We start from the raw sequence: 25890 nt of genomic DNA on the forward strand, positions 1-25890 counted from the left end.
TCATAACAAGTTTTCGACAAGATGTAGAGGAAGTCAGATCGGGGCGAAACCTTCCAACAAATCTAGAATAGAATAGAATAGAATAGAATAGAATAGAATAGAATCGAATAGAATAGAATAGAATAGAATAGAATAGAATAGAATAGAGGATATAATAAAATAGAATAGAATAGAATAAAATAGAATAGAATAAAATAGAATAGAATAGAATAGAATAGAATAGAATAGAATAGAATAGAAGAGAGATTAGTAGAAACTCAGCTGTGTTCTATTGGAAATCCGCGAATCTGATTGGTTCTCCCACTGTTTTCTTTTCGCCGATAGAAAACAGTCGCGAGCGCGAGTAGCTCTTTAAGCGGTAAATTTTCTTGATTTTTGTCTTCAAAGTGCACAATGTTGTAGGTTTTGGACTGCAATCCTTTAGAGTTTCTACTAAAACAATTAGACTACTCGCCCTCGTTTTCTATGAGCGATAGTCAACTCGGCTGCGCCTCGTTGACTATTTGCTCATAGAAAACTCGGTCTCGTAGTCTAATTGTTAAATAGAATAGAATAAAATAGAATAGAATAGATAACTTTATTTAGACACGGTAAAAAAAATCCTTCAGCATACACTTATATATACAAGATAAGATAAGCTTTTCTTTAAATAATTGGTACGGAGCTGTGGAAGAGCCAATTTATTTTTAGTATTCCTTAATCGACAAGAAATAACGTCGTCTTTAGACACAAATCTAGATCTCAGATATACTCAGGAGTCATCCTATGAACAGTTTTGAACATCATAACAGACGTCGATACTAACCTTTGGTGCTTAAGTTTAGGCCAACCCAGCTAGTGACCGGAACAAATCATCGACATTACATTCATAACTAGCGGACATTAAAAGCTTAAAATAACACAATACCTTCCCTCTAATTTATGATAATCCTGCTGCAAAGGTAAACTTCATTGTGAAATTAGCTAGTCACGTCTCTTTAACAGCGCAGCCGTGATCGAGAAGTAACCGAGATTCGAAGTGTAAGTGTAACTATTTACTAATAACACTTATGCCTCACAACTTTTAGCTACACTATACATTAACAACTAAGGGTTATATATGCAGTCGTTAAAATTTTTCAGACTTATTATGCAATAGGCATAAATGATGTGGAAATAAAAACTCATATTGTGCAACATAGTTATTTAGCACTCGGTCGATATTCAAAATAGAGCTAGCTTAGACGGCAGGTTTAGCTGCAATCAATGTGCTACGGATGTGACCTTTGGAACAAATTGTGAACGTCGCGGCCTCTTTGCTCGCATACTGGCTGCAAAATCGTGTTAGTCTTTCCTCCGTCGCTAGCCGTGGATCAAATGCGCCATGTGTAGTTGCCTGTAGTAATGAGCATAGACTCTCACAATTTTCGAACTCACGATCAATTTTCTCGTAGTAACTCTCCACAATGTCAAATCCAGCCGCTATGCACATCTCATCAACTACTTCTCTAGATTTGAAGTGATACATGTTTAGTAGACGCTCCAAATTTTCGGGATTAAGCTCACGAAACGCATGGTCCATCAGAGAGGGCACGCGGTCAACAAAATGCAAAGCAATTTTCCCGTTTGGTTTAAGACTGTTAAACATGTTCTCGAAAGCCTTTTCTTTATCCGATATCCAGTGAAGGACGTGATTTGCGAAAACTATGTCGTAAGTCTCCGAACCCATTCCAGGAAAGTTGGCAGCGCTTCCTTCGACAAACGTGAGGTTTTTGACTCCCTTGTGAGATTCCAGGGCCACTTTAATTCGATCGATGTCAGGATCAACACCCACAACTTTTCCCTCTTGACCTACAAGCCTAGCAAGATAGGCGGACAACTCGCCAGTACCACAACCCAAATCCAAGATGGCGTCTCCAAGACACGGAGTAACTTTTTCAATCAACTGTTTTCCGTCTCCTCTTTGAACGGATGCAGAGACTCGCTGGTAATCCGCGGCGGGCTTGTTGTCGGACATTATTGGGCTATACAATGTAAACTCGATTCTCTCGAACCTCCAAGGGAAACGAAAATTGTTTTGAGAAATCGGGTACCTATCGGTCCTATCGGAGGGCTCGGAAAATGGCCGGTTCGAGAAATTGGGACTTCACGGAATTCACAATATCCAGCCCAGTTAATATTCAGGTTGAAAAACTGGCCCTGTGGTCGTCAAAATTAACATAACAGCTCAGACATTCAACGGACCATAAACGAAGCGATAAGGGAGATTGTATCACTTTCGCGTTCTATAAAATGACTCGTAATCGTTTAGACATCATGATTTCCTTTTTTGGCATTTTATCGCAGCTACACCAATAATGTCGAGGAATAACTTTTAGTAAATGTTTGCGTATCATTTTTATCTATGAATGAACAAATTGAGGATGCTTTGCGTCAAAATACGTTGCCATGATAACGTCGTTGTCTAATCAACATAACAGATGTTTTTACAAATTTCACAGCTACGTTAGTTATTCAAGTGTGGCTTCAATAGCTCAGTTGGTAGAGCTTCGCACCGGTATCGCGGAGGTCACGGGTTCGAATGGCTATCTTTAAAACAGGGAATGGGGAATCGGGGAATGGGGAATGAGGAATGGGGAATGGGCTGGGGAATCTTTAAAACGGGGAATCTTTAAAAGCGGGAATCTTTAAAACGGGGAATCTTTAAAAGCGGGAATCTTTAAAATGGGGAATCTTTAAAAGCGGGAATCTTTAAAACGGGGAATCTTTAAAAGCGGGAATCTTTAAAACGGGGAATCTTTAAAAGCGGGAATCTTTAAAACGGGGAATCTTTAAAAGCGGGAATCTTTAAAACGGGGAATCTTTAAAAGCGGGAATCTTTAAAACGGGGAATCTTTAAAAGCGGGAATCTTTAAAACGGGGAATCTTTAAAAGCGGGAATCTTTAAAACGGGGAATCTTTAAAAGCGGGAATCTTTAAAACGGGGAATCTTTAAAAGCGGGAATCTTTAAAATGGGGAATCTTTAAAAGCGGGAATCTTTAAAACGGGGAATCTTTAAAAGCGGGAATCTTTAAAATGGGGAATCTTTAAAAGCGGGAATCTTTAAAAGCGGGAATCTTTAAGAGCGGGAATCTTTAAAACGGGGAATCTTTAAAAGCGGGAATCTTTAAAATGGGGAATCTTTAAAAAGACGTCTGACAGAAATCGGTGGTTTAATTGACAAATTTTAACTCGGTGCGTGAAGGTCTCTCGCTTCGCGCCGAACACAGCGTGCCGTAGTTTACAAAGGTACTTGATGGTCGACTTTTTCCGCTTGAAATTGTTCACAGAAACTTCTAAAATTCATTCAGTTTATGTACAGCAAGTCGGCCAAAATACTGAGCGAAAAATAATGGAGAAAAATGAGAAAAATTTAACCAAAAGTAACTTTATTCAACCAAAATTCGAGGCCAAAAACCAGATAACGGCACTTTATAGCGCGAGCTTCGTAATTTACGGGCCGGGAATAAACAGATATAAACAAACAGAATTTAAACACTTACATCAAGCTGCCTTTACCGGCATTAAGTACAGTAGCCCATAGAGGTGAATCAGTGTTGAAAAATAAACATTGCTGGAGCTGCAAAAATGAGTCAGAGATAAAACTTTGCAAACGATTCATCGAAAAAGTTTTGAATTTGATGCGTACGTGACAAACCCAACTCAGTGCAGCTCAAATTCCCGCCAATCATGTGGTTTTCCAGGTCGGAAGTTCAGTTCCGACATATTTTAATTGATATTTTTTCACTACTCGACAATGATTGGAATAGAGTTCGAAAATTCACTTATGGAAGTTAATCTACGTCTGTAAACGCTGAAATAAACTACAGTACATATCGGCAAAGGGTTTATATTTATAAAAAGTATTGGGGTTGTCAACGCCTCAGCAGGAATGTTTTAGCACAGTGATTGTCACGACATCTTGCAGAAAGTGGTCACATGCAAAGAACAAGTCCGGATAAAATGTAGGTTAAAATTTATTCGTGGGCGAATAGCAATACCGTATTTTCGTTTATTTTTTCATCGTCAAGCAACGTCGAGGGGTTTTCTAATCGTGAAAACTCACCAACGAGCAGAACAAAGTGACAGATATACAATCTGTGATAAATAAAGTTTAAACTTGACCTTTGCGACATTTCCTGTAAAATTCTTGCGCCATTTCCTGTAAAATGGCTAGCATGTTAGAATAATGCCGGTAAAGGAAGCTTGATGTAAGTGTTTTAATTCTGTTTGTTTATATCTGTTTATTCCCGGCCCGTAAATTTCGAAGCTCGCGCTATAAAGTGCCGTTATCTGGTTTTTGACCTCGAATTTTGGTTGCATAAAGTTACTTTTGGTTAAATTTTTTTCCTTTATTTTTCGCTCAGTATTTTGGCCGACTTGCTGTACATAAACTGAATGAATTTTAGAAGTTTCTGTGAACAATTTCAGGCGGAAAAAGTCGACCATCAAGTACCTTTGTAAACTACGGTACGCTGTGTTCGGCGCGAAGCGAGAGACCTTCGCGCACCGAGTTAAAATTTGTCAATTAAACCACCGATTTCTGTCAGACGTCTTTTTAAAGATTCCCCATTTTAAAGATTCCCGCTTTTAAAGATTCCCCGTTTTAAAGATTCCCGCTTTTAAAGATTCCCCGTTTTAAAGATTCCCGCTTTTAAAGATTCCCCATTTTAAAGATTCCCGCTTTTAAAGATTCCCCGTTTTAAAGATTCCCGCTTTTAAAGATTCCCCATTTTAAAGATTCCCCAGCCCATTCCCCATTCCTCATTCCCCATTCCCCGATTCCCCATTCCTGGTTTTAAAGATAGCCGGGTTCGAATCCCGTTGAAGCCAGAATTCTTAAATTGCAATTCACTGCGAGGATAAATTCTTCACTTAACATCTCATCTGCAGTTCACATATATTAATTATTTCATATACTTTACGGTCGTAATGGTCTTTATTTAAAAATAGCGTGCATGTCAAACCAAGGCCTTTTTCGCAATAAATATTCATTTCTCGCTCCGGCGTCAAACACTTGACCTTATTCAGACCTTGGGTGACATTACACATGACATTACAAAGGCAGCACGTTCTCCTCAGTTATTTTAAGACCCTGAGTTAACCTGCGATCAGGCGTTATTTTTCTCGCGGCGGAGGGTCAACGGAAAAATGAACGCCTGATACAATTACTTATCGAGTCGTCTGTAAAAAGTCCGGAATCTGGACTTTTTTCTGATTGGTTAGAAAACAAAAGGGCAACATTAGAACTCTATCCTGATTGGCTAATTGAGTTCAAGTCTAATTTCCGGTCCAAAAATATCGCGCGTAGATGATTGTTATCATGGCGGGTGTTGAGCGGAATGAAGCAGAAAGCGAGTTCTTCTAGCTTTTAGAAAATCTCTCAAGAGTTTTGTTCACAAAACATTTGTAGACGAACAAAGGGAGTGTATTCGACGAATAGTTTGTGAAAGAAAAGATGTTTTGGCGGTGCTTCCGTCAGGATTTGGCAAGAGCGTGATCTATCACCATTTGTGTCGAAGATTATTACATCACACCACCAAAGACGCCAGACGATCGTACCAGTAACGAAAACTACGACCTTGACATGTGTGACCTAAGCCTAACACAAAATCAGCGTTTGCAGAAAACAAATATTAAAAACCATCCGATCAGCTCGTTCAAAAAGGGTAATTCAAACACATGTTTGTGAGAGTAAAAATATAATTTGAAGGCGCTAAACGCGCTTATCCGATGGCATCGCCGACGTTCTCGACGACGTTGACAGATATTTTAATTAGGGGGCGGCAGACGACTTGACAAGTAATTGTATCAGGCTTTCCTTTTTTCTCCTTCCCTCCGCCGCGAAAAAAAGAAAGCCTGATCGCAGGTTAACCCTGAGTCGGTCTGGGAGTCGAACCCGAGACCTCTTGCACTCTACGAACTGGGCTAACCGGTCGGCGGTAAATGCCTTGATGTTCTCGCTTACAAAGAGTAACAAGATATGAACCACTCAATTCATAGGGGTTCATCTTAAAAGAGCTTATCTGAACACATCATGTATTAATTAAACCTTCTAACCAAAATGTTTAAACACGCACTCTCTAATTTGATCAGTACTTATCAAGAAGATGCTAGTATTTTTAGGACAAAGAAGGTGTATCGATTGGTAACTCGGCAGGCGAGTCCATGATGAACCTAGAGCTGACTTTCTGCCTCACTAGGCCGAATGACTTCGACGAGATCCTGAAACTGTCAGAAGGAATTTACGGTGGACACGACTATCTTCCATTTAAATACCATACGTGGATGAAGATGGAAAATGTTGCTGTTATGCTTGCTTATTATGGAGATAAACTTGTTGGTTTGGTTGCGTGTAAAGTTTATTTGCTACTGACAAGTGACATCACTAAATTAACTCGTTCTCTTTATCTTCCATCGTAGCCTTAAGGCTGGAAACTGCTATTTTAATAACAAAGGACATGACATACACAACAAGTTAATCGATGAATTAAAATAGCTAGAGTTTATTGCCCACCGCACGGGATCGACTGACTTATTTTGGGCTAAAGGTTAGTCACATACTGGTTACTCTCTGTTTTGATCAGTGCTAAGCAAGGAGTTGCTGTTATTAAAGACAAAAAAAGGTGTACCGGTCGTCGATTCGGCAGGCGAGTCCATGATGAACCTAGAGCCGATTTTCCGCCTCGCTAGGCCGAATGACTTCGACGAGATCCTGAAACTGTCAGAAGGAGTTTACGATGGACACGACTATCTTCCATTTAGATACCATACGTGGATGAAGATGAAAAATGTTGCTGTTATGCTTGCTTATTATGGAGAGAAACTTGTTGGTTTGGTTGCGTGCTCTGTTGTCGACGATGGAAGGACGTGGGTTGCCCGAGCAGGACGCACTTTGAAGGAGTTTCGCGGCCAAGGTGTAACTAAAGGAATACTTCAAGCGATAAGGAATCAGCTCGTTCGAAGACATTTCCCAAACGTTTACCGACAGCTATTAGCGAGGGAGAGATTTAATCCATCGTTAAGAAAAATTGCGCACCAAGATGTTTTGAGATTTTCTGTACTAAAGGGGACTCTACGCTCGGGTCAGTTCCACGTCATAAAAAATTCCGTTCAGATCAATGTATGCACTAAGGAGTACCTCTGCGATGTTGTTTTTTCTACAACGGTAGCACAAAAACTGTTTCCAGATAACATCATTCTCGTGGAAAAAATCCCCATTAAGCCTATACGATCGAACATCGATTTCTTAACGACGGAAAACGATGTGTACTTCGCTGTGGAGAGATGTATCGATGGTGCTTTACCTAGATCAGTAAGTTTTGGTTTATTATCTCCCAGAGTGAAAATGGTACATTGGTCTGTGACTGTTTACACCAGTGATCCAGTCCTGTATGAAGCTCATCTTTTGCATCAATTGAAGCGAGCCTGTGAAGTTATCAAAGGCGATTTTATTTTCCATTCTTTTCACGACAAAAGTTTGACGAACCATGGAAGGCGAGTGTTAAAGGAAAAGCTGCAGGTAGAATTTGAAGAAGAGCTACCCGTGAACTTGTACGAAGAAGATGTGATGCAGCAAAGTCACCTTTAGTCAGGGCCGTAACCAGATCTTTGGCATAGACTTGGCAAGATCTTGCTAGCAGGTTCTGGGGGCATGCCCTTCAGAAATTTGGAAATCTAGAAGCAATGGAACTCTTTCTTGAACTTTTTTAATGAGGCATTTGTTGAAGAAAATGAACTTGTTCAATTGGGGATTATTTTCCCAACGCAAACATATTTTTTTAACTCTTTTAGGTTAAAATCTAGACGAGGCAAGTGCCTCGTCTTGCCTCTTGCTAGTTACGACCCTGCCTTAAGTTCTGATTGCACTTAGGCAATGGGTACCATTATCCCCAACTCGAAGACAAATTATATACATAATTGTGTGTAACTTTATCGAGAATTCCGAGGTTCATTTTATCTATCACTGCTTGGGAGCAGTGATGGAGAGACCAACTGTTTATGAGAGCATACCATGCATTGTGAAAAGATAACTTCTAGGTAATATAGATTATGTTTTTATGCGACAATTTTTATTTGCTCGAGTAGACAAATATATTTGCTGACAAGTTGGCGTATTAGCTTTTATGTGACAAATACCAGTTGTCACATACGAAAATTGCTCGTTCAGAGGACTCGTCAAATTATAAAATGTGGCAAATATTGCCTCCTAATATGTGGTCCCCAGTCTCCCAAACTCCCACTCGGCACTCTGCACGCGTATCTCTGTGCGTATCTTTGCTGTCCAAGATCATCACTGGCGCACTAAACTTTGGACAGCTGACAAATAATTGATTTCAAATGTATTTGCCACACCCGGCTTAACTACAAACTTTGAATGGCAACAATGGCGTAACGAGGTGTGCACAACGTCACGCCATGAATACATTAGAACCCCGGTAACTCGAACTCTGAAGGGAAACGAAAAACCGTTCGAGTTAGCGGGGTTTCGAGTTATCGGGGTAGATTGAATATTCAATTTGCCAAGTTAATAATTGATAGTTCACTGATTTTTTCAGCACTTCAGTATACAGCAAAGTGCAAATTTAACTTATCTCGTCAGAAACACTAACACGATCATAAATTATTAGGATAAGAGTGGAAAAAGACTGTCAAATACGTGATCTGTTTTGTTGCTCTAATCAATGGGCAACCGTGGCGAGTTGCAAGAACAAGGATTCGAGTAATCGGGGTAAATTTGACCCAAATTTTAATGAAGGAAAACGAAATTTAGTTCGAGTTAGCAGGGTTGTTCGAGTTATCCGAGTTCGAGTTACCAGGGTTCTACTGTACTTATTACGAATTAACAGATTACCATTGCATATTGCGCAAGTGTAAAGCCCGTGAAGCGAGAAGACGCTAGGATCTTGACCACCAGAGTCAAAAAGCGAGTCAAATAATGAGCCGAGTTTCTGCCGCGTTCGATAATAATTCTGACATTCTAGGATCACTGAATGGCGGTAGTCGAGAGACTGTTTAGAGTCGGCGTAGTAAACAAAGCTCACTTGTCACAGCTACTGCGGCCTAGAAACCTCTAGAATTGACTTTTCTGTTGATCAGTAAAAAGCCCCCTAGGCAAGAAGCTGGTATTTTATTGTCTTTAACTGAGTTATGACAAATGAGAAGAAAGACCCAGCAAGTTAGTTGAGCAACGACAAACTTAGAGCTCACTTTTTATCTCCCTAAAGCGATTTACTATTGTGGTAAAACATAATTTAAAAACAAGATTGTAAACTGTTTATAATTTAGGTTGACAAAGCCCTTTTGGGGAGATCAATACACGTAGGCGTAGTCATGCCTGCATGCATGCATGCATGCAACGAACTTGGACGGAAAGATAGCGCGCGATTGTGTCGAGATTGTGCAGAGCTACATGCCCGACAGCTACTCCTTTTGATCAGTGCTTAGCCAGAAGAAAGCAGTGTTTTAAAGACAAAAAAAACTATTTCACAGAAAAACAAAAGTCAACGAATAAAAAAGCGAACCAATAATGGACCTAGAGCTGAATTTCCGCCTCGCTAGACCGAATGACTTCGACAAAGTCCTGAAATTGTCAGAAGGAATTTACGATGGACACGACTATCTTCCATTTAGATACCATACGTGGATGAAGATGGAAAATGTTGCTGTTATGCTTGCTTTTTATAGAGAGAAACTTGTTGGTTTGGTTGCGTGTTTTGTTGTCGACGATGGAAGGACGTGGGTTGCCCGAGCAGGACGCACTTTGAAGGCGTTTCGCGGGAAAGGTGTTTTTAAAGGAATAATTCAAGCGATAAGGAATCAGGTCGTTCGAAGACATTTTCCAAACGTTTACCGACAACTATCAGCGAAGGAGAGAGTTAATCCATCTCTAAGAAAAATTGCGCACCAAAATGTTTTGAGCTTTCCTGTAGTAAAGGGGACTCTACGATCGTGTCAGTTTCACGGCATAAAAAATTCCGTTCAGATCAATGCATGCACTAAGGAGTACCTCTGTGATGTTGTTTTTTCTACAACTGTAGCACAAAAACTGTTTCCAGATAACATCATTCTCGTGGAAAAAATCCCTTTTGAGCCTATACGATCGAACATCGATTTCTTAACGACGGAAAACGATGTGTACTTCGCTGTCGAGAAATGTATCGATGGTGCTTTACCCAGATCAGTAAGTTTTGGTTTATTATCTCCCAGAGTGAAAATAGCGCATTGGTCTGTGACTGTTTACACTAGTGATCCAGTCCTGTATGAGGCTCATCTTTTGCATCAATTGAAGCGAGCATGTGAAGTTATCAAAGGCGATTTTATTTTCAATTCTTTTCACGACAAAAGTTTGACGTACCATGGTAAACGAGTGTTAAAAGAAAGGCTGCAGGTAGAATTTGAAGAAGAGCTACCCGTGAACTTGTACGAAGAAGATGTGATGCATCAAAGTCACCTTTAGTCAGGGCCGTAACCAGACCTTTGGCATCTACGTGACAAGATCTTTCTAGGAGGTTCTGGGGGCACGCACTCCAGGAATTTGGAAATCTAGAAGCAATGGAACTGTTTCTTGAACATTTTTCATAAGGCATTTCTTTAAAAAAAACTTGTTCAACTGGGGATTATTTTCGCAACGTACGGACGATTTCATCTGAAAATATCAACTTCTCATGGTCACAAAACTAAAGCCTCGTATACACGAGCAATTTTTAATGTTAGCTTTTATATGAGAAATAAAACTTGTCACATACGAAAATTGCTCGTTTAGAAGACCCGTCATATAAAATGTGGCAAATATTGCGTCATCATATGTGGTCCCCAATCTCCCAAACTCTCACTGAGCACTGTGCACGCGTATCTTTGTTCGTATCTCTGCTGTCCAAAATCATCATGCACTAGCGCATTAAACTTTTGACTGCTGACAAATAATTGTTGTGTCCTTTACAAGATCAAATATATCTGTTACACCCGGCTTAACTACGAACTTTGAATGACAACAATTGCGTAACGAGGTGTGAATAACATCACTCCATGAATACTTATAACAGATTACCATTGCACATTGAACAAGTGAACAGCCCGTGAAGCGAGAAGACGCAGGATTTTGACTGAAAAAAAAAAAACCCATCAGAGTCAGTCAAAAAGCGAGTCAAATATTGAGCCGACTTTCTGCCAGTACGCTGGATCATAATTCTGATATTCTAGGATCAATGGTGGGAGTCGCGAGACTGTTTAGAATATTCGTCAATAAAGTTGACTTGTTACAGCGATTGCTGCCTAGAAACCTCTAGAATTAACGTTTCTGTTGATTAGTAAAAGCCCTCTAGGCAAGAAGCTGGTATTTTATTGTCTTCAACTGAGTTATGACAAATGACATGAAAGACTCAGTAAGTTAGTTGATCAATGACAAACTAAGAGCTCACTTTTATCTCCCTAAAAAGATTTACTATTGTGGTAAAACATAATTTAAAAACAAGATTGTAAACTGTTTATAATTTGGGTTGACAAAGCCCTTTTTGGGAGATCAATAAACGTAGGTGTAGTCATGCATGCATGCAACGAACTTGAACGGAAAGATAGCGCGCAATTGTGTCGAGATTGTGCAGAGCTTCATGCCCGACAGCTACTCCTTTTGATCAGTGCTTAGCCAGAAGAAAGCAGTGTTTTAAAGACAAAAAACTATTTCACAGAAAAACAAAGTTAACGATTTAAAAAGCGAACCAATAATGGACCTAGAGCTGAATTTCCGCCTCGCTAGACCGAATGACTTCGACAAAGTCCTGAAATTGTCAGAAGGAATTTACGATGGACACGACTATCTTCCATTTAGATACCATACGTGGATGAAGATGGAAAATGTTGCTGTTATGCTTGCCATTTATAGAGAAAAACTTGTTGGTTTGGTTGTGTGTTCTGTTGTCGACGATGGAAGGACGTGGGTTGCCCGAGCAGGACGCACTTTGAAGGAGTCTCGCGGGAAAGGTGTTTTTAAAGGAATACTTCAAGCGATAAGGAATCGGGTCGTTCGAAGACATTTCCCAAACGTTTACCGACAACTATCAGCAAAGGAGAGAGTTAATCCATCTCTAAGAAAAATTGCGCACCAAGATGTTTTGAGCTTTTCTGTAGTAAAGGGGACTCTACGTTCGTGTCAGTTCCACGTCATAAAAAATTCCGTTCAGATCAATGCTTGCACTAAGGAGTACCTCTGTGATGTTGTTTTTTTCTCCACCTGTAGCACAAAAACTGTTTCCAGATAACATCATTCTCGTGGAAAAAATCCCTTTTGAGCCTATACGATCGAACATCGATTTCTTAACGATGGAAAACGATGTGTACTTCGCTGTCGAGAAATGTATCGATGGTGCTTTACCCAGATCAGTAAGTTTTAGTTTATTATCTCCCAGAGTGAAAATAGCGCATTGGTCTGTGACTGTTTACACCAGTGATCCTGTCCTGTATGAAGCTCATCTTTTGCATCAATTGAAGCGAGCATGTGAAGTTATCAAAGGCGATTTTATTTTCAATTCTTTTCACGACAAAAGTTTGACGTACCATGGTAAACGAGTGTTAAAAGAAAGGCTGCAGGTAGAATTTGAAGAAGAGCTACCCGTGAACTTGTACGAAGAAGATGTGATGCATCAAAGTCACCTTTAGTCAGGGCCGTAACCAGAACTTTGGCATCTACGTGACAAGATCTTGCTAGGAAGTTCTGGGGGCACGCACTCCAGGAATTTGGAAATCTAGAAGCAATGGAACTCTTTCTTGAACATTTTTCATAAGGCATTTCTTTAAAAAACTTCTTCAACTGGGGATTATTTTCGCAAAGTACGGACGATTTAATCTGAAACTATCAACTTCTCATGGCCACACAACTAAAGCATAGTATACACGAGCAATTTTAATGTGACAATTTTCATTTGCTCGAGTAGACAAATACATTTGTTGACAACTTGGCGTGTTAGCTTTTATGTGACAAAAAAAAGTTGCCTCATACGAAACTTGCTCGTTTAGACGACTCGCCACATGAAATGTGGCAAATATTGCGTCATCATATGTGGTCCCCAATCTCCCAAACTCCCACTGAGCACTGTCCGAGGTCATCACTGGCGCACTAAACTTAGCCTGCGAGCAGGCTCACCTTGGGGCACGCGCGAATTTACCTTTGGGCATAGTTAGTATGCTTAGAGCACTCGCGACTGGCGAGCGAAGCGATACGCCGGGGGAGACTGGTGGAGAGACATGTCGAGGCTTCCCCGCTCCCGTATCGCTTTCGCGCGTGCCCCAAGATGAGCCTGCTCGCAGGCTACACTAAACTTTGGACTGCAGGCAAATAATTGTTGCGTTTTCTACATGATCAAATATATTTGTCACACCCGCCTTAACTACGAACTTTGAATGACGAGGTATGTAAAACGTCACTCTATGAATACTTATAACAGATTACCATTGCATATTGAGCAAGTGAACAGCACGTGAAGCGGGAAGACGCAGGATTTTGACTGAGAAAAACCACCAGAGTCAAAAAGCGAGTCAAATAATGAGCCGACTTTCTGCCGCGTTCGATCATAATTCTGACATTCTAGGATCAATGGTGGGAGTCAAGAGACTGTTTAGAGTAGTTGTCAATAAAGTTGACTTGTTACAGCGATTGCGGCCTAGAAACCTCTAGAAATAACTTTCTGTTGATCAGTAAAAGCCCTCTAGGCAAGAAGCTGGTATTTTATCGTCTTCAAGTTATGACAAATGACATGAAAGACCCAGCAAGTTAGTTGAGCAATGACAAAGTTTGAGCTCACTTTTTATCTCCCTAGAAAGATTGACTATTGTGGTAAATACAATTTAAAAAAAACAAGATAGCAAACCGTTTATAATTTGGATCAAAAAACCCCTTTTTGGGAGATCAATAAACGTAAGTGTAGTCACGCATGTAACGGCCACTAACGCAATGAACTTGAACGGAAAGAAAGAGGGCGATTGTGACGTAGTCACGGCACTGCCGAACTACATGCTTGACAGCTACTCATTTTGCTCAGTGCTTGGCCAGAAGAAAGCAGTGTTTTAAAGATTAGAGACTATTTTAAAGAAAAACGAAGTCAACGATTTAACAAGCGACCCAATAATGGACCTAGAGCTGACTTTCCGCCTCGCTTTACCGAATGACTTCGACAAGGTTCTGACATTGTCAGAAGGAATTTACGATGGGCAAGACTATCTTCCATTTAGATACCATACGTGGATAAAGTTGAAAAATCAAATGTTGCTGTTATGCTTGCTTATAATGGAGAGAAACTTGTGGGCCTGCTTCTGCGTTCTGTTGTCGACGATGGAAAGACAGTTATCGGTCGAGCTGGCCGTACAATACCGGAGCTTCGGGGACTCAGATTTTTTCTTTGTCCCACGCTCGTGTCATGTTGAATAATTTCTTCACTATTTATCACCGAGCTTGAAATTTACCATCTTTATTATTTACTATAAAAGATACCACTGTTTACGTTAATAAATAGTCTGAAATATCTTTTGTGTTTGTCTGTGTTGTGTTGTTCGGGACGTTCCGTGGATGTTATGCAACAGTATTTGACAAGTATTCATTGAAAAACATCCACCGAATGACCCCGGCTCAAATCCATGAAGGTCACGAAGCAAAAGCGCGAAAATGATAAACCGCTCCAACTGTACTAGTTTTTCAAACCATTGACGGGAATTTAAGTGAAGTTTTCGCGAATGCCGGTGGTAATCATAAAGCTCTCTGATAATTTCTTCTCTGTTTCCACGGCCGCTAAAGGGTACAAGTTAATCGACGATTTTGAGACTCGAAATACGGTTAAGTTCAGCAGTCCTGCTACACGGCAAGCAAAGGCCTTGGAGACACAGGTAAGAACCTATCAAGCCCAGCCAAGGGATTTGGGTATACGGTATCTTGGGTGTTTTTAACCAAGGTATTCGGTATTTTTTTGCCGAAATACGGGTATGAAGTATTTTTTTCTCCTGAATTTTTGGTATTGTGTATGTAAGCTTAATGTTCACGTTGTTTTTTTTTCTTTTTAAAGTGTCTTATCCTCAGTGCTTGTGAAAAACATCATAAAAGATCTGCAGTTCTTGCGAGCGCATGCTGCGAGTAGTCATGAGTGGTGGTTTTGACTTTGTAAAAGCTGTAATAAGGGACGGTCCATTATTTTTTTGGAGGGGGGAGCAAAAATCCTGAAAAAAGTTGTTTGCAAGAGCAAAAAGGCTCAAATAAATTGTTTGCAGACATGAGAAGGAGAAAATAAATAGTTTGACGTACTATTTCAAAAACGAGTGCGAGTGTTTCATCACGATTTCCAAACACGAGAAAACAGATGAAAGCACGAGGCCGCTTCGGCCGAGTGCTTTCATCTGTTTTCGAGTGTTTGGAAATCGTGATGAAACACGATGCACGAGTTTTTGAAATGACTTCTCTAAAGAAACAATACAAAATTATGCAGTGTCGTATTTTTTCCCATTTTTCTTTAAAATGCCTTGTATGTGTGATTTGTTGTATTCAGTCGGCATTCATTGTATTTGTGAGCTTTTGTTTTTAATTATCCAATAGTTTCGCGTTGCACCAAATTTGTATTCTAAAAGCGTTGTGAACTTGAAGGGATTTACATATTGTTTTTGCCATGGCCGAAGGAAGGTTTCGCTCCCCGAAAACAATCGAGGAAGAAGAACTTTGCGTAGAGAGAGCAGTACCGAAGTCTACCAGATATAAAAATAAGTGGGCAATAGGGATTTTTGAGGATTGGCAACGAGTGCGAAGTGTCAATGTTCCAATACTCGAGGTTGGTGGAGTTTTTAAAGAGTATGAATTGCACAAAGTTCAGCCGCTTACTCGTAGTGCGACAATTAGTGTCGATTCCAGCAGTGAGTCCGTGTCACGGAAGGTAGAAAAAGTTTCTCAGAATGTGGATATGGATACTATGCCAGTCTGTTTTGGCGACTTTAAGAAATGTACTGTAAACTTTAATTTCAAATGACTTAGGCTTGTCAGTTTGTAATTTGAAATGTTTTTCCTGGTCATTGTTTATTAAAAATTAATGATTCATGTAAAGCTGTGTTTGAGTAATATATGAATATGCAGATTAAGAACAATTTTTTCACTAGTGATGAAAACGTGATGAAACACTAGTGATGAAAACGTGATGAAACACTAGTGATTTTCAACTGGTGTTTCATTGAGTTTCCAACTCATCCACCTGACCCGAATGGGGCGCTCTGGTTGGCTTATAACGTCATGAATTATTAATGAGTTTGAGAAGACAATAGATAGATAATCAGATTGATAGTCAATAGATAGACAGCCATTTGTACATCGTAATTCATATTCAACAGCACTCATTTTGATGCCCAGAATGCTAGAAATTGCATTTCCAATCTTTTAGATTTCAAAATTCTCTGGGGAGAATGCCCCTAGACCCCCCTAGGAAAAGAGGCCTCACGGCCCCTTCCGTTGTCACATCACCTATTTCCAGTCGGAAGCTACTTATGGCAAATGTCATTGAAAACCCTGAATTACTTGTTTGTATAACTGTAAAACTCCCTGATCAAATGAGGTGTACACTGGTCACATGAAGCACGTAGGAAAAAAAATAGTTCAACTAAAGAAGTTCACGCAGGTGCTGCTCACTGCAAAAATTAAAAAAAATCGTCCTCTTCAAAAATTCTATTAGCATGATTGTATCATGGTTAATGTGAACATCGCCAAAGATCAGAGGAAAAGGACATGTTTTGTTTTAAGTTCTTTACATAAATAACCAACCAAGACCACTACCCGTAAAATTCCGGTTATAAGCCCTGGGCTTATACAATTCGTAAGGAGTTTTGTGTGGGCTTCTGAAGCGGAGGGGCTTATATCCGGTGACTTGGTCGATATTCGAAATAAACAGAGCTAGCCTAGAGCTGTCCCTAGACGGCAGGTTTAGCTGCAATCCATGTGCTACCGTACGGATGTGACCTTTGAAACAAATTGTGAACGTCAGCAAAACTCGCTAGCCGTTGATCAAATGCGCCTTGTGTAGTTGCTGCCCGCAGATAACATGAGTTCCATAAGGAATTCACCAGCCAAGGAAGGAAGAATAATGTAGCACGAAGTCAATATGCTACCCACAGATAACATAAGCCCATAAGGAACGCACCACCCAAGTAACAGAGAATAATCCAACTCGAGGTCATTATGTTGCCCTATGATAACATGAGTTCAATATGGAACTTACCAGCCAAGTTAGACAGAACATTTTAGTACGTGGTCAATAGGTGCCCTCAGATACGGTGAGTTCCATAGGGTACTAACCACCCAAGTAAGACAGAATAATATAGCAGGATGTAAATATGCTGCTCTCAGATAACATGAGTTCCATAACGGAGCTCGCCATTTAAGAAATAGAGAATAATCCAGAACGAGGCTGTGAGCGTAGAACGTTACTCACAGGACGATCGTTAAATCCCACGTTAGAACAGAAAATTCTTGACGCGCTTTTATACCATTTGCTACAATAATGATGCTCACGACAATAAGGATGTAAACAAAGTTTATTGAAGCGAAGCGATGAGACGTTAACAAACGAAGCGATGCGTAGCGAAGCGATGAGTAGATGTACAAGTGATTCGGTAAAGCGGTACAAAGTGGTACTAAGCGATAAAAGCGGTAGAAGCGGTTTCGAAAACTAAAAAGTAAATACAGCGAAAACTACAATTAGACTAACTAGAAACTACCTTAAACTATGAAAACAAACTTCGGAACGATGCAAAACGACTTATAAAACGTAACATGCACAAAGTGAAAAAAGACTTACTTCTGTGTCCGCGTTAGGGATTTCACAGCGTTGACGTTGAGCCTTACTTTTGATGTTAACACGATGACACGTTGACTAGAACTGAAAAAGTTTCCTGAGCACGTTCGACAAAATGCTAGCTAACACAAAGGAAAATAGATTTCTTTGTTTGTAGATTATACGTAGGCAAGTATATCCGCGGCAAAAAACCACAAAAGCTAAAGATAATAACGCGAAAGAACTACAAAGGGATCGAAAGGAAATACGGAAAACCAGAAAATATTTGGCAGTAACAGAGGCCAATATGCCCAAACACAGAGACTTGTCTGCCTGTAGCGTCACCTTGTCTGCCTGTAGCGTCAATTTATACAGCATAGAAAAGGAAGGCAGGCACAAAACGGTAACTTTACTATTATAATTTTACGTCAAATCGTTGTTGTAAAAGTCCAAAATGTATCACAAAACAAAACTACACATGGCGGACCTTCGATTGATTGATGCTGTATTTGTCAATGAGAACGATATGTTTAAACACGCACAACACATTTTTTCAAAGTTCTCATTGTGTTGGCACATAAGGTGGATTTCCACGCTCGTGGAGTTGGGGGGGGGGGGACGCAAACGTCCCCTCCCCTCTCCACGTGTCTGAATGAGTCACTGTTTGCAATTTACAACGTGTAGCAAGCCCAGTGGGTTGAATATAAATTTAATTTGGTTACACTCTTCCGTTTTATCGTCCTTACTTACATCGGAGAACTTTACTTCGATACACAATATATATATATATATATATATATTTTTATTTTTTTTAAAGAAATTTGCAGTGTTAAGGTCGGGATTCAAGTAACACACCGCAAAAGCGAAAGTGATGTTGCGCCATAAATCATTTCGCCTACAACCTCTTCGTGTGTTAAAATAAAGCTGTAAATGTGAATTGCACTTTTGACCCCTCATCGATTTCTGTTTACATTTAAAGGTGACTTTGCTGAAGAAACTTCTTGCTTTCGTACAGTTTTGCTGGTTTAGACAGATTTTCATCTACTTCCAACAGCAGTTGTTCCTCCAGCACCCTTCTTCCGTGGCTCGTCAAACTTGTGTCGTGAAAAGAACCGAAAATAAAATCGCCTTTGATAACTTCACAGGCTCGCTTCAATTGATGCAAAAGATGAGCTTCATACAGAACTGGATCATTGGTGTAAACAGTCATAGTCCAATGAACATATTTAACTCTTGGTGACAGTACACCAAAGCTGACCGATCTTGGGACGCTACCATCGCTACATTTCTCGACAGCGAAGTAGAAATCGTGTTCTTGTTGCATGTAATCGATATTTGATCCTAGAGGCTCGATTGGAAAATTATCCAAGATGATGACATTGTCTGGGAACAACGTCTGCGCCACAGGCCGAGAGAAAATGACATCGCAAAGATATTGTTTAGTGCAAGCTTCAATCTGAATGGAATTGTTAATTGCAGAAAACCGATGCGAGTTAAAAGTCTTCTTTTCAACATAACATCGTAGAATATCCAACTGCACAAGTTTCGTTTGAGACGGATAACTTCCTAGTCGAGGTGTGAATCGCTCTCGATTTGCTTTCGGGTAGCGTCTACGTATCATCTCATACATGGCTTGCAGTAGGCTCTTAGAAACACCTCGACCGCGAAACTCCGGTAAAGTACGCCCTGCTCGACGGATTACTGTTCTTCCGTCGTCGACAATAGAACATGCAGCCAAACCCACGAGTTTCTCGCCAAAATAAGCAAGCATAACATCCATCTTGTCCATCTTCATCCACGCATGATATCTAAATGGAAGATAGTCGTCTCCTTCGTACATCCCTTCTGACAATTTCAGGATCTCGTCGAAGTCATTCGGTGTAGCGAGGCGAATTGTAAGCTCCAGGTTCATCGTAAAATGTTCTCGTCTCGACTTTTCAATTTTTCTTTCTCATCAAAACAGTCCTTGCTTGGATTTATAGCCTCCTACGCTGACATTCTTTGGGCTCGTCACGCGTTTCGTGACGAGCCCAAAGAACGTCTGTGATCATGAAGGAGCGCTGGCTACGCTTGGATGGATTTCGTGTGTACTGGTGTGACAAGATTATTGTCCGCCCGATAGAGTCATTCGTCACGCTCGTGTCTAGCTTTTTGTGCAGTTAGCTCGTAAACGCTGCTCTTACGCGACAATCCTGAGATATCATTCGACTGATCCACACATTGGAGTTTAAGACAGTTTTAAGGAAGCACGTCGAGTAAAAGTTAAGATGTACTTTATTCCATTATTCTATGTCTCGCCTGAAAGGTTATGTCCTTAGTTCACTCTAAAGCCATGAGATACGTTCTCTATGTAGACGTATTTGCGAGAAAATAAGAGTGACAAACACGAGAATGAAGTACTGCAACTTTATAACTCAAAAAGTAAACGAGGAAATGCTGACAAGGCTTGATAACGGCTACAATCTTGGACAAAACTAGTTGACACATACGCATTTCACGCATTTTTCGCAAATGACTCGACTTGCAAGCGGGTTAAAATATCTTATCCCGCTCCCCCCCCTCCCCCCCCCCCCCTACTCAATGTTGTTTCTTGTGGTTTGCGGCTCGACAGGCTTTGTTTTAAAAACGCTAAAGCATAACCAACATTGAAATGGGGGGAAGGGGGGTTGGAAAACTGAACTCCGTTGGCTAAATAAGTGGAAATTTGCTAAGTGTTTCAACAGTTTTGTCCAAGATTGTAGAAGAAGACCTCTGCTCGCTCGCTCGACTGAGCCCATGTTCTCTGTCACGTGACAATGTTTATGAGTCCCATAAGGGACGGACCATTAGAAAAGTGATAGGGGGGGGGGGTGGGGGATTTTCGGCTTGCACGAATTTTTTTTTACGCCCATTGCTTCTGCAGGAATTTTTTTTGCGGGTGTAACCCTCTGCTCGATTTTTTTTTCAGACAAATGTTTGATTTTTTTAGAGAAATACTAGTTTTTTTTTTTAGACCTGATACCATTAATTTTTACTTTATATCAAGCTTTTGACGAATGTTGCTTTGTTGATCATTTGCTAAATAGTTTAAATATTTCCCCAAAAATGTTGTTATTCATTGATTTATTCCTTTAGGCACTGCTCAATTAGTATTGTGTGGTCGGTCGGAGCAATTGCAAAAGTGGCAGTTTGAGAGAGCCCACCCAAAGCTTTGATACGATCACAAGTCTTCTAGGGGGGTCCGGGGGCACGCTCCCCCGGGAAATTTTTAAATTTGGGCCTTCTGAAATCGCTAGAAATACATCTAAAACTGCCCACGTCAAGCAACTTATTCAATTTCTACTGAAGAGTACCACTGGGGATTTTATACCACTGATTGTTTTCTTCACCCTATGCACTTGTCAACAGAAATTTATAGCGAATGTCCTACAAATGTTTCAAAGTTTTTATACAATAAACAAAAGGGAAGACCTGAAAGTGTATATAACCATCTGCGTATGGGAAGAAAAGGTTTGCTTGTAGGGAGGCCAGGTTGAATGTAATTTGCTTCAGTGAAACTAGAAGTTGAGCGCTGGAGACGCTTGTTTGTAGGGTGTTTGGGGGCATGCTCCCCAGGAAATTTTTGAAATTTCAAGGCTCGAAAATTCTATTTTCAACATTTTTCCTGATATATTTCGTCGAAAAGTCGATCTCATCAAGTGTAAAATGACGGGTGTTTTAAGTGCTTAATTAGAAACTTTTCTTTCTGCATGAAAATTTTTTTTCCTTGCCTTCCCCTTTGCACGAATTTTTTTTCTTGGGATTTTGGCTTGCATGAATTTCTTTTTGTTTCCCCCCCCCCCCCCCATCACTTTTCTAATGGTCCGTCCCTAACTCCACTACATCTATACGGGTAGGGGTTGTTTCTGTACCTTTTCAATTCAGATAACTATAAACTGTAGGCTATCATCTTTACTGTATTCTTCTATTCCAAGCTGTAATAGGCCTTATCACGGTTTTCGACGCCATCTTGACGAGTAGGCAAAGCGGGTAGAAATTACAGTGTTTGTATGGGACCCGGGGTATGAATCCGATGGCAAATATCTTCAGTGTTCAAAAAGTGAATTCTGGACAACGCATGAATTGCTAAGTTAAGATACTAGTTTTATTTGCCGAGTTTGAAGGATGCCGAGAGCTGGGCTAGAAAGCGTTCAGTTACGTTTTTTATTTCTCCATACATTTGTCTGTATTTTTTTCCGCATGTTTGACGCTGTTTGCGGCTGTTCTTTTATATAATTAATTCAATTCTTTTTTAACGTCAAAAAGATGACGTTACTGTAGAAACTTGTTTTCGTGCACCTCCACTGATATCTCTTCATCTAATTGCACCGGCAGCCGTTTTTGCAGCACTCTTCTCCCGTGGTCTGTCAAACTTTTGTCTTGAATAGCTCGGAAAACGAACTCGTCATCGATAACTTCACAGGCTCGCTTGAATTGATACAAAAGATGAGCTTCGTACAGACATGGATCACTGGTGTAAACAGTCACAGACCAAACTGTACATTTAACTCTTGGTGACAATACACCGAAGCTGACCGATCGAGGAAAAGCACCATCGCTACATTTCTCGACAGCGAAATACAAGTCGCTTTCTTGCGGCAAGTAATCGATATTTGATCGAACAGGTTCGACAGGAAATAGTTCCAGAAGGATAAAACTGTCTGAAAACAATTTCTGTGCCACAGGACTGGAGAAAATGACATCGCATATATATTCTTTAGTTCAAGCTTCAATCTGAATGGAACTATTAGTTGTAGAAAAGTGATGCGAGCGTAAAATGTTTTTTGCGTAAGATTTTAACATCTCCAACTGCACAAGTTTCGTTTCCGCAGGTAAACTCTGCAGACTTGTGAATCGTTCTCGACATACGCTTGGGTATTGTCTTCGTATGAACTCATTCATTGCTTGTGATAGCTGGGTATAGACACCTTGCCCGCGAAACTTCGTTAAAGTACGTCCTGCTCGAAGGATTGCTGTCCTTCCATCGTCTACAGTGGAACACGCAAGCAAACCCACAAGTTTCTCTCCATAATAAGCAAGCATAACATCCATCTTGTCCATCTTCATCCACGCATGGTATCTTAGTGGGAGATAATCAAGTCCATCGTATATCCCTTCTGACAATTTTAAAATTTCGTCAAAGTCACTCGGTACAGCGAGCCGAAAAGTTAGCTCTAAGTTCATCATTGTTAAAGACGTCTTTAAGGCGCGGCGTTACTTTTCCAATTTACTGTTTTCCGTCTCCTCTCTGAGCGGATGCAGAAACTGGCTGGTAATCCTCGTCGTGCTTGTTTTCGGACGTTTTTTGCGCTATACAATGTAAACTCGATTTCTGAAACATGCAAGGGAAACGAAAATTGTTTCAAGAAATCGGGGTGTAAAATTGCATTGTTAAGGACTAATTGAAGTAAAATCCTAGCGAAACAACCTTTGGAACTCTACTGAATTCATATTACCCAGCCATTTATATTCAATTTCCACAGCTCTTCAAGGTCAAAATTTACATAACAGCTGTTAAAGCCCGGCCAAACGCACGCAGCATCTCAACGCAACATATCCCAACAATGTTGGGTCATGTTGTAAGATGTTGTGAAGCAGCTGGCTAAACGCACGCAACATTTAAACGCAACATATCGCTGGGGCGGATCCAGGGGTGGTTCGGGTGGTTCGGTCGAACCCCCTAAACTGAAAGAAAGAAACATTCTAACACGAGCGGTTTCTGACGAAAAAACATAAGTGAACGTAACACAATGCCAGTCTAAAATTTGTTTTATATTAGCGCTTCCTTCCATTGATGCGGGCACAAATGTAGACATTGCTGTAGTCTCCGAGATTTATATGTCAGATATCCCAAGCCCACAGACTCTCGACATTGAATATGATCGTTGGATGAGAAAATGGCAATCAGAGACGGACAAACCAGACGCGCTTCAACCTGCCTTACAGCTTCGAAGAAACACAATTTGTTTTTGTTCAAATGTTCCCTTAGGTTAACAAATGACAACTTTATTGATTACAAGTAGTAATGTACTACACTCTGAGGCAAAAATTTTTGCCACAGAGATTTAGTACATACTACTTCCAACACTGGATTCGAATTTCGGGTTGAAAATATGGATTCAAATTATGGGGCTGAAAATATGGATTCAAATTATGGGGTTAAAATATGGGGTTAAAACTGAACCAACACTGGATTCAAAAAAAATGGATTCGAATTATGGGAAACCGAGCGGAGCGTTTCATAAGCATTAAATAAAAATTTTAATGCTTATAGCAACTTATGATCAAATATAATTTAAAAAATTATATTTGTTCCTTAATAATTTATAGTCTGAGACAAGTCTGAAAACCATGCCTGGAAAAAACAAATGCTCTTATAGTTTAATTTTAAATTTTAGATCCAAACCCTGGAAACCATGCCTGGAAAAAACAAATGCTCTTATAGTTTAATTTCAAATTTTTGGAAACAGTGCGTTTTATATTGTTTGTAAATCCTTCATAGGTATCCAGCTGTTAAATTCATCACTATACCCCTTCCATTTAACAAGAGCTTGTTTCTTTTTATAATCTCTCCGGACCACTTTATCAATTCTGAATACGTCCTGTTTTGCTTTTAATAATTCAGGTTCATAAAAACTTCCTTGTATGTCTTCATTATTGAGATCTTTCAATTTGTAAGTAATAGGATTAGTGTATTGTATCTTATCGATTGTAAAAATTTCTTCGGTCCAGTTTGGCGTGTACCCTTTATCGAAAATATTTCTTTTATACTTCGATATTCGAACCTTATCACCTATTTTGAATTTCAGTTTCGGTTTTGATGTTTCCATATCACCGTATAAATTGAAATATACTAAGCCTTCATTCTTTTTCCTCGATGCTTCTACGGGTGTCATTTTAATGCTTGAGTGTTTGGTATTATTATACTGTTTTAACAGTATAATAATACCAAACACTTTAACAGTAGGCAGCGTGGCCTAGTGGTAGGGCGCTGGACTTGTAATCCGGAGGTCCCGGGTTCAAATCCACCTCCCTGCCACTAGATGGATTTGTGTTTGGTGGTCCCAGATTCAAATTCTCCACGCTTTGTAAATAGCCAGCTGGTTAGCCTCCTGCCAGCTGGGATTTAACTAGTTTATGTTTGATTTATAATATTTGTTTATATATTTACAGTGTCCCCAATTAGCACAGCCGTGCTAAATACATTGACACTTAAATAAAGTTATTTATTTATTTATTTATTACAGCTTGGGTAGCATATCGAGGTACGTCGTATTACCTTGAGCTGTAAATTGTTTCCACATTCGGGTTTTAATTGTCCTATTCCATCGTTCACAAACACTACTCTTCTCTTCGTTCTCGGTGGAGTATAGTGCTATACCATTCTTTTCCAAAAGCTCCTTCATATTTTTATTGTAATACTCTTTCCCTTTATCAGTCCAAAGATATTGAGGTTTACGCCCCTCTTTGAATATGGTTTTGAATGCTTGAGTTACAGTTTCACCTTTTTTGTCTTTTAGAGGCACTATCCAACCATATTTACTGAAAACATCCAGTACCATGAGAAGATATCTGAATCCCTTGTTCCATCTACTGAACTGTTGCATTTCAACCAAATCCGAACACCATATTTCGTCAATGTGATTCACAATAACACGCCGTCGAGTAAAGTTACGCTTTATTGGTTTGTGTAGTTCATTAGCTAATTTTTCTTGCCAGTTTACCCCACCCGACGGCTTTTTACGTTTTTTGGCTTCTTTTTTTTTATACCCAATCCGATTTTTCTTTTACTAGCGATTAAAGCTTGTACACCTGTTGTACCCCATGGACGATCTTTGAATGGTATTTTTGATATTCTCTTAAGCATAAGATCATCTGCCTTATGTTTATCAGCTAGTGATTTTGAATTACTGTAATCAATATCGTGCTGTTGACATATGCTATCAAGATTGTTTATTGGATCTCTATATTTAGGATCGTTAGAAGCTAATCGTTCTTTTAATTTGGTACCAGGACCACAATAATTGTACTTTTTACCTGTAGGTGTTCTCATGTGTAATTCTCCAA

The 25890-nt window shown here is 39.9% G+C and overlaps 5 protein-coding genes and 2 pseudogenes across 5 annotated transcripts in view; 3 read left to right on the top strand and 4 right to left on the bottom strand.

Annotated features, from left to right (window-relative positions):
* Window positions 1–1183: 1183 nt before the first annotated feature.
* On the bottom strand, window positions 1184–2063 carry LOC144630171 (juvenile hormone acid O-methyltransferase-like). Its single transcript, XM_078488470.1, has one exon. The coding sequence runs from the start codon at window positions 1994–1996 to the stop codon at window positions 1220–1222; it is 777 nt and encodes a 258-aa protein (XP_078344596.1). The 5' UTR covers window positions 1997–2063; the 3' UTR covers window positions 1184–1219.
* Window positions 2064–6533: 4470 nt separating this feature from the next.
* On the top strand, window positions 6534–7727 carry LOC144631085 (histidine N-acetyltransferase-like). Its single transcript, XM_078489462.1, has one exon. The coding sequence runs from the start codon at window positions 6678–6680 to the stop codon at window positions 7608–7610; it is 933 nt and encodes a 310-aa protein (XP_078345588.1). The 5' UTR covers window positions 6534–6677; the 3' UTR covers window positions 7611–7727.
* A 1821-nt stretch (window positions 7728–9548) lies between these two features.
* Window positions 9549–10478, top strand: LOC144630791 (histidine N-acetyltransferase-like). The gene has a single exon (XM_078489155.1). The coding sequence runs from the start codon at window positions 9549–9551 to the stop codon at window positions 10476–10478; it is 930 nt and encodes a 309-aa protein (XP_078345281.1).
* Window positions 10479–11742: 1264 nt separating this feature from the next.
* LOC144630792 (histidine N-acetyltransferase-like) lies at window positions 11743–12673 on the top strand (annotated as a pseudogene).
* A 4228-nt stretch (window positions 12674–16901) lies between these two features.
* LOC144629558 (juvenile hormone acid O-methyltransferase-like) overlaps window positions 16902–25890 on the bottom strand; it is a 44037-nt gene continuing 35048 nt past the window's right edge. Inside the window, exon 2 of the mRNA XM_078487796.1 lies at window positions 16902–16936. Coding sequence (XP_078343922.1) covers window positions 16931–16936 — 6 coding nt within the window. The 3' untranslated portion in view covers window positions 16902–16930. The remainder of the gene's footprint in view (window positions 16937–25890) is intronic.
* On the bottom strand, window positions 18732–19772 carry LOC144630091 (histidine N-acetyltransferase-like). Its single transcript, XM_078488369.1, has one exon. The coding sequence runs from the start codon at window positions 19715–19717 to the stop codon at window positions 18779–18781; it is 939 nt and encodes a 312-aa protein (XP_078344495.1). The 5' UTR covers window positions 19718–19772; the 3' UTR covers window positions 18732–18778.
* On the bottom strand, window positions 22066–23082 carry LOC144630511 (uncharacterized; annotated as a pseudogene).

The sequence above is a fragment of the Oculina patagonica genome, chromosome 11 (genome assembly GCF_052425735.1).
Source record: "Oculina patagonica isolate OP01 chromosome 11, crgOcupat, whole genome shotgun sequence".
Lineage (NCBI taxonomy): Eukaryota > Metazoa > Cnidaria > Anthozoa > Scleractinia > Oculinidae > Oculina > Oculina patagonica.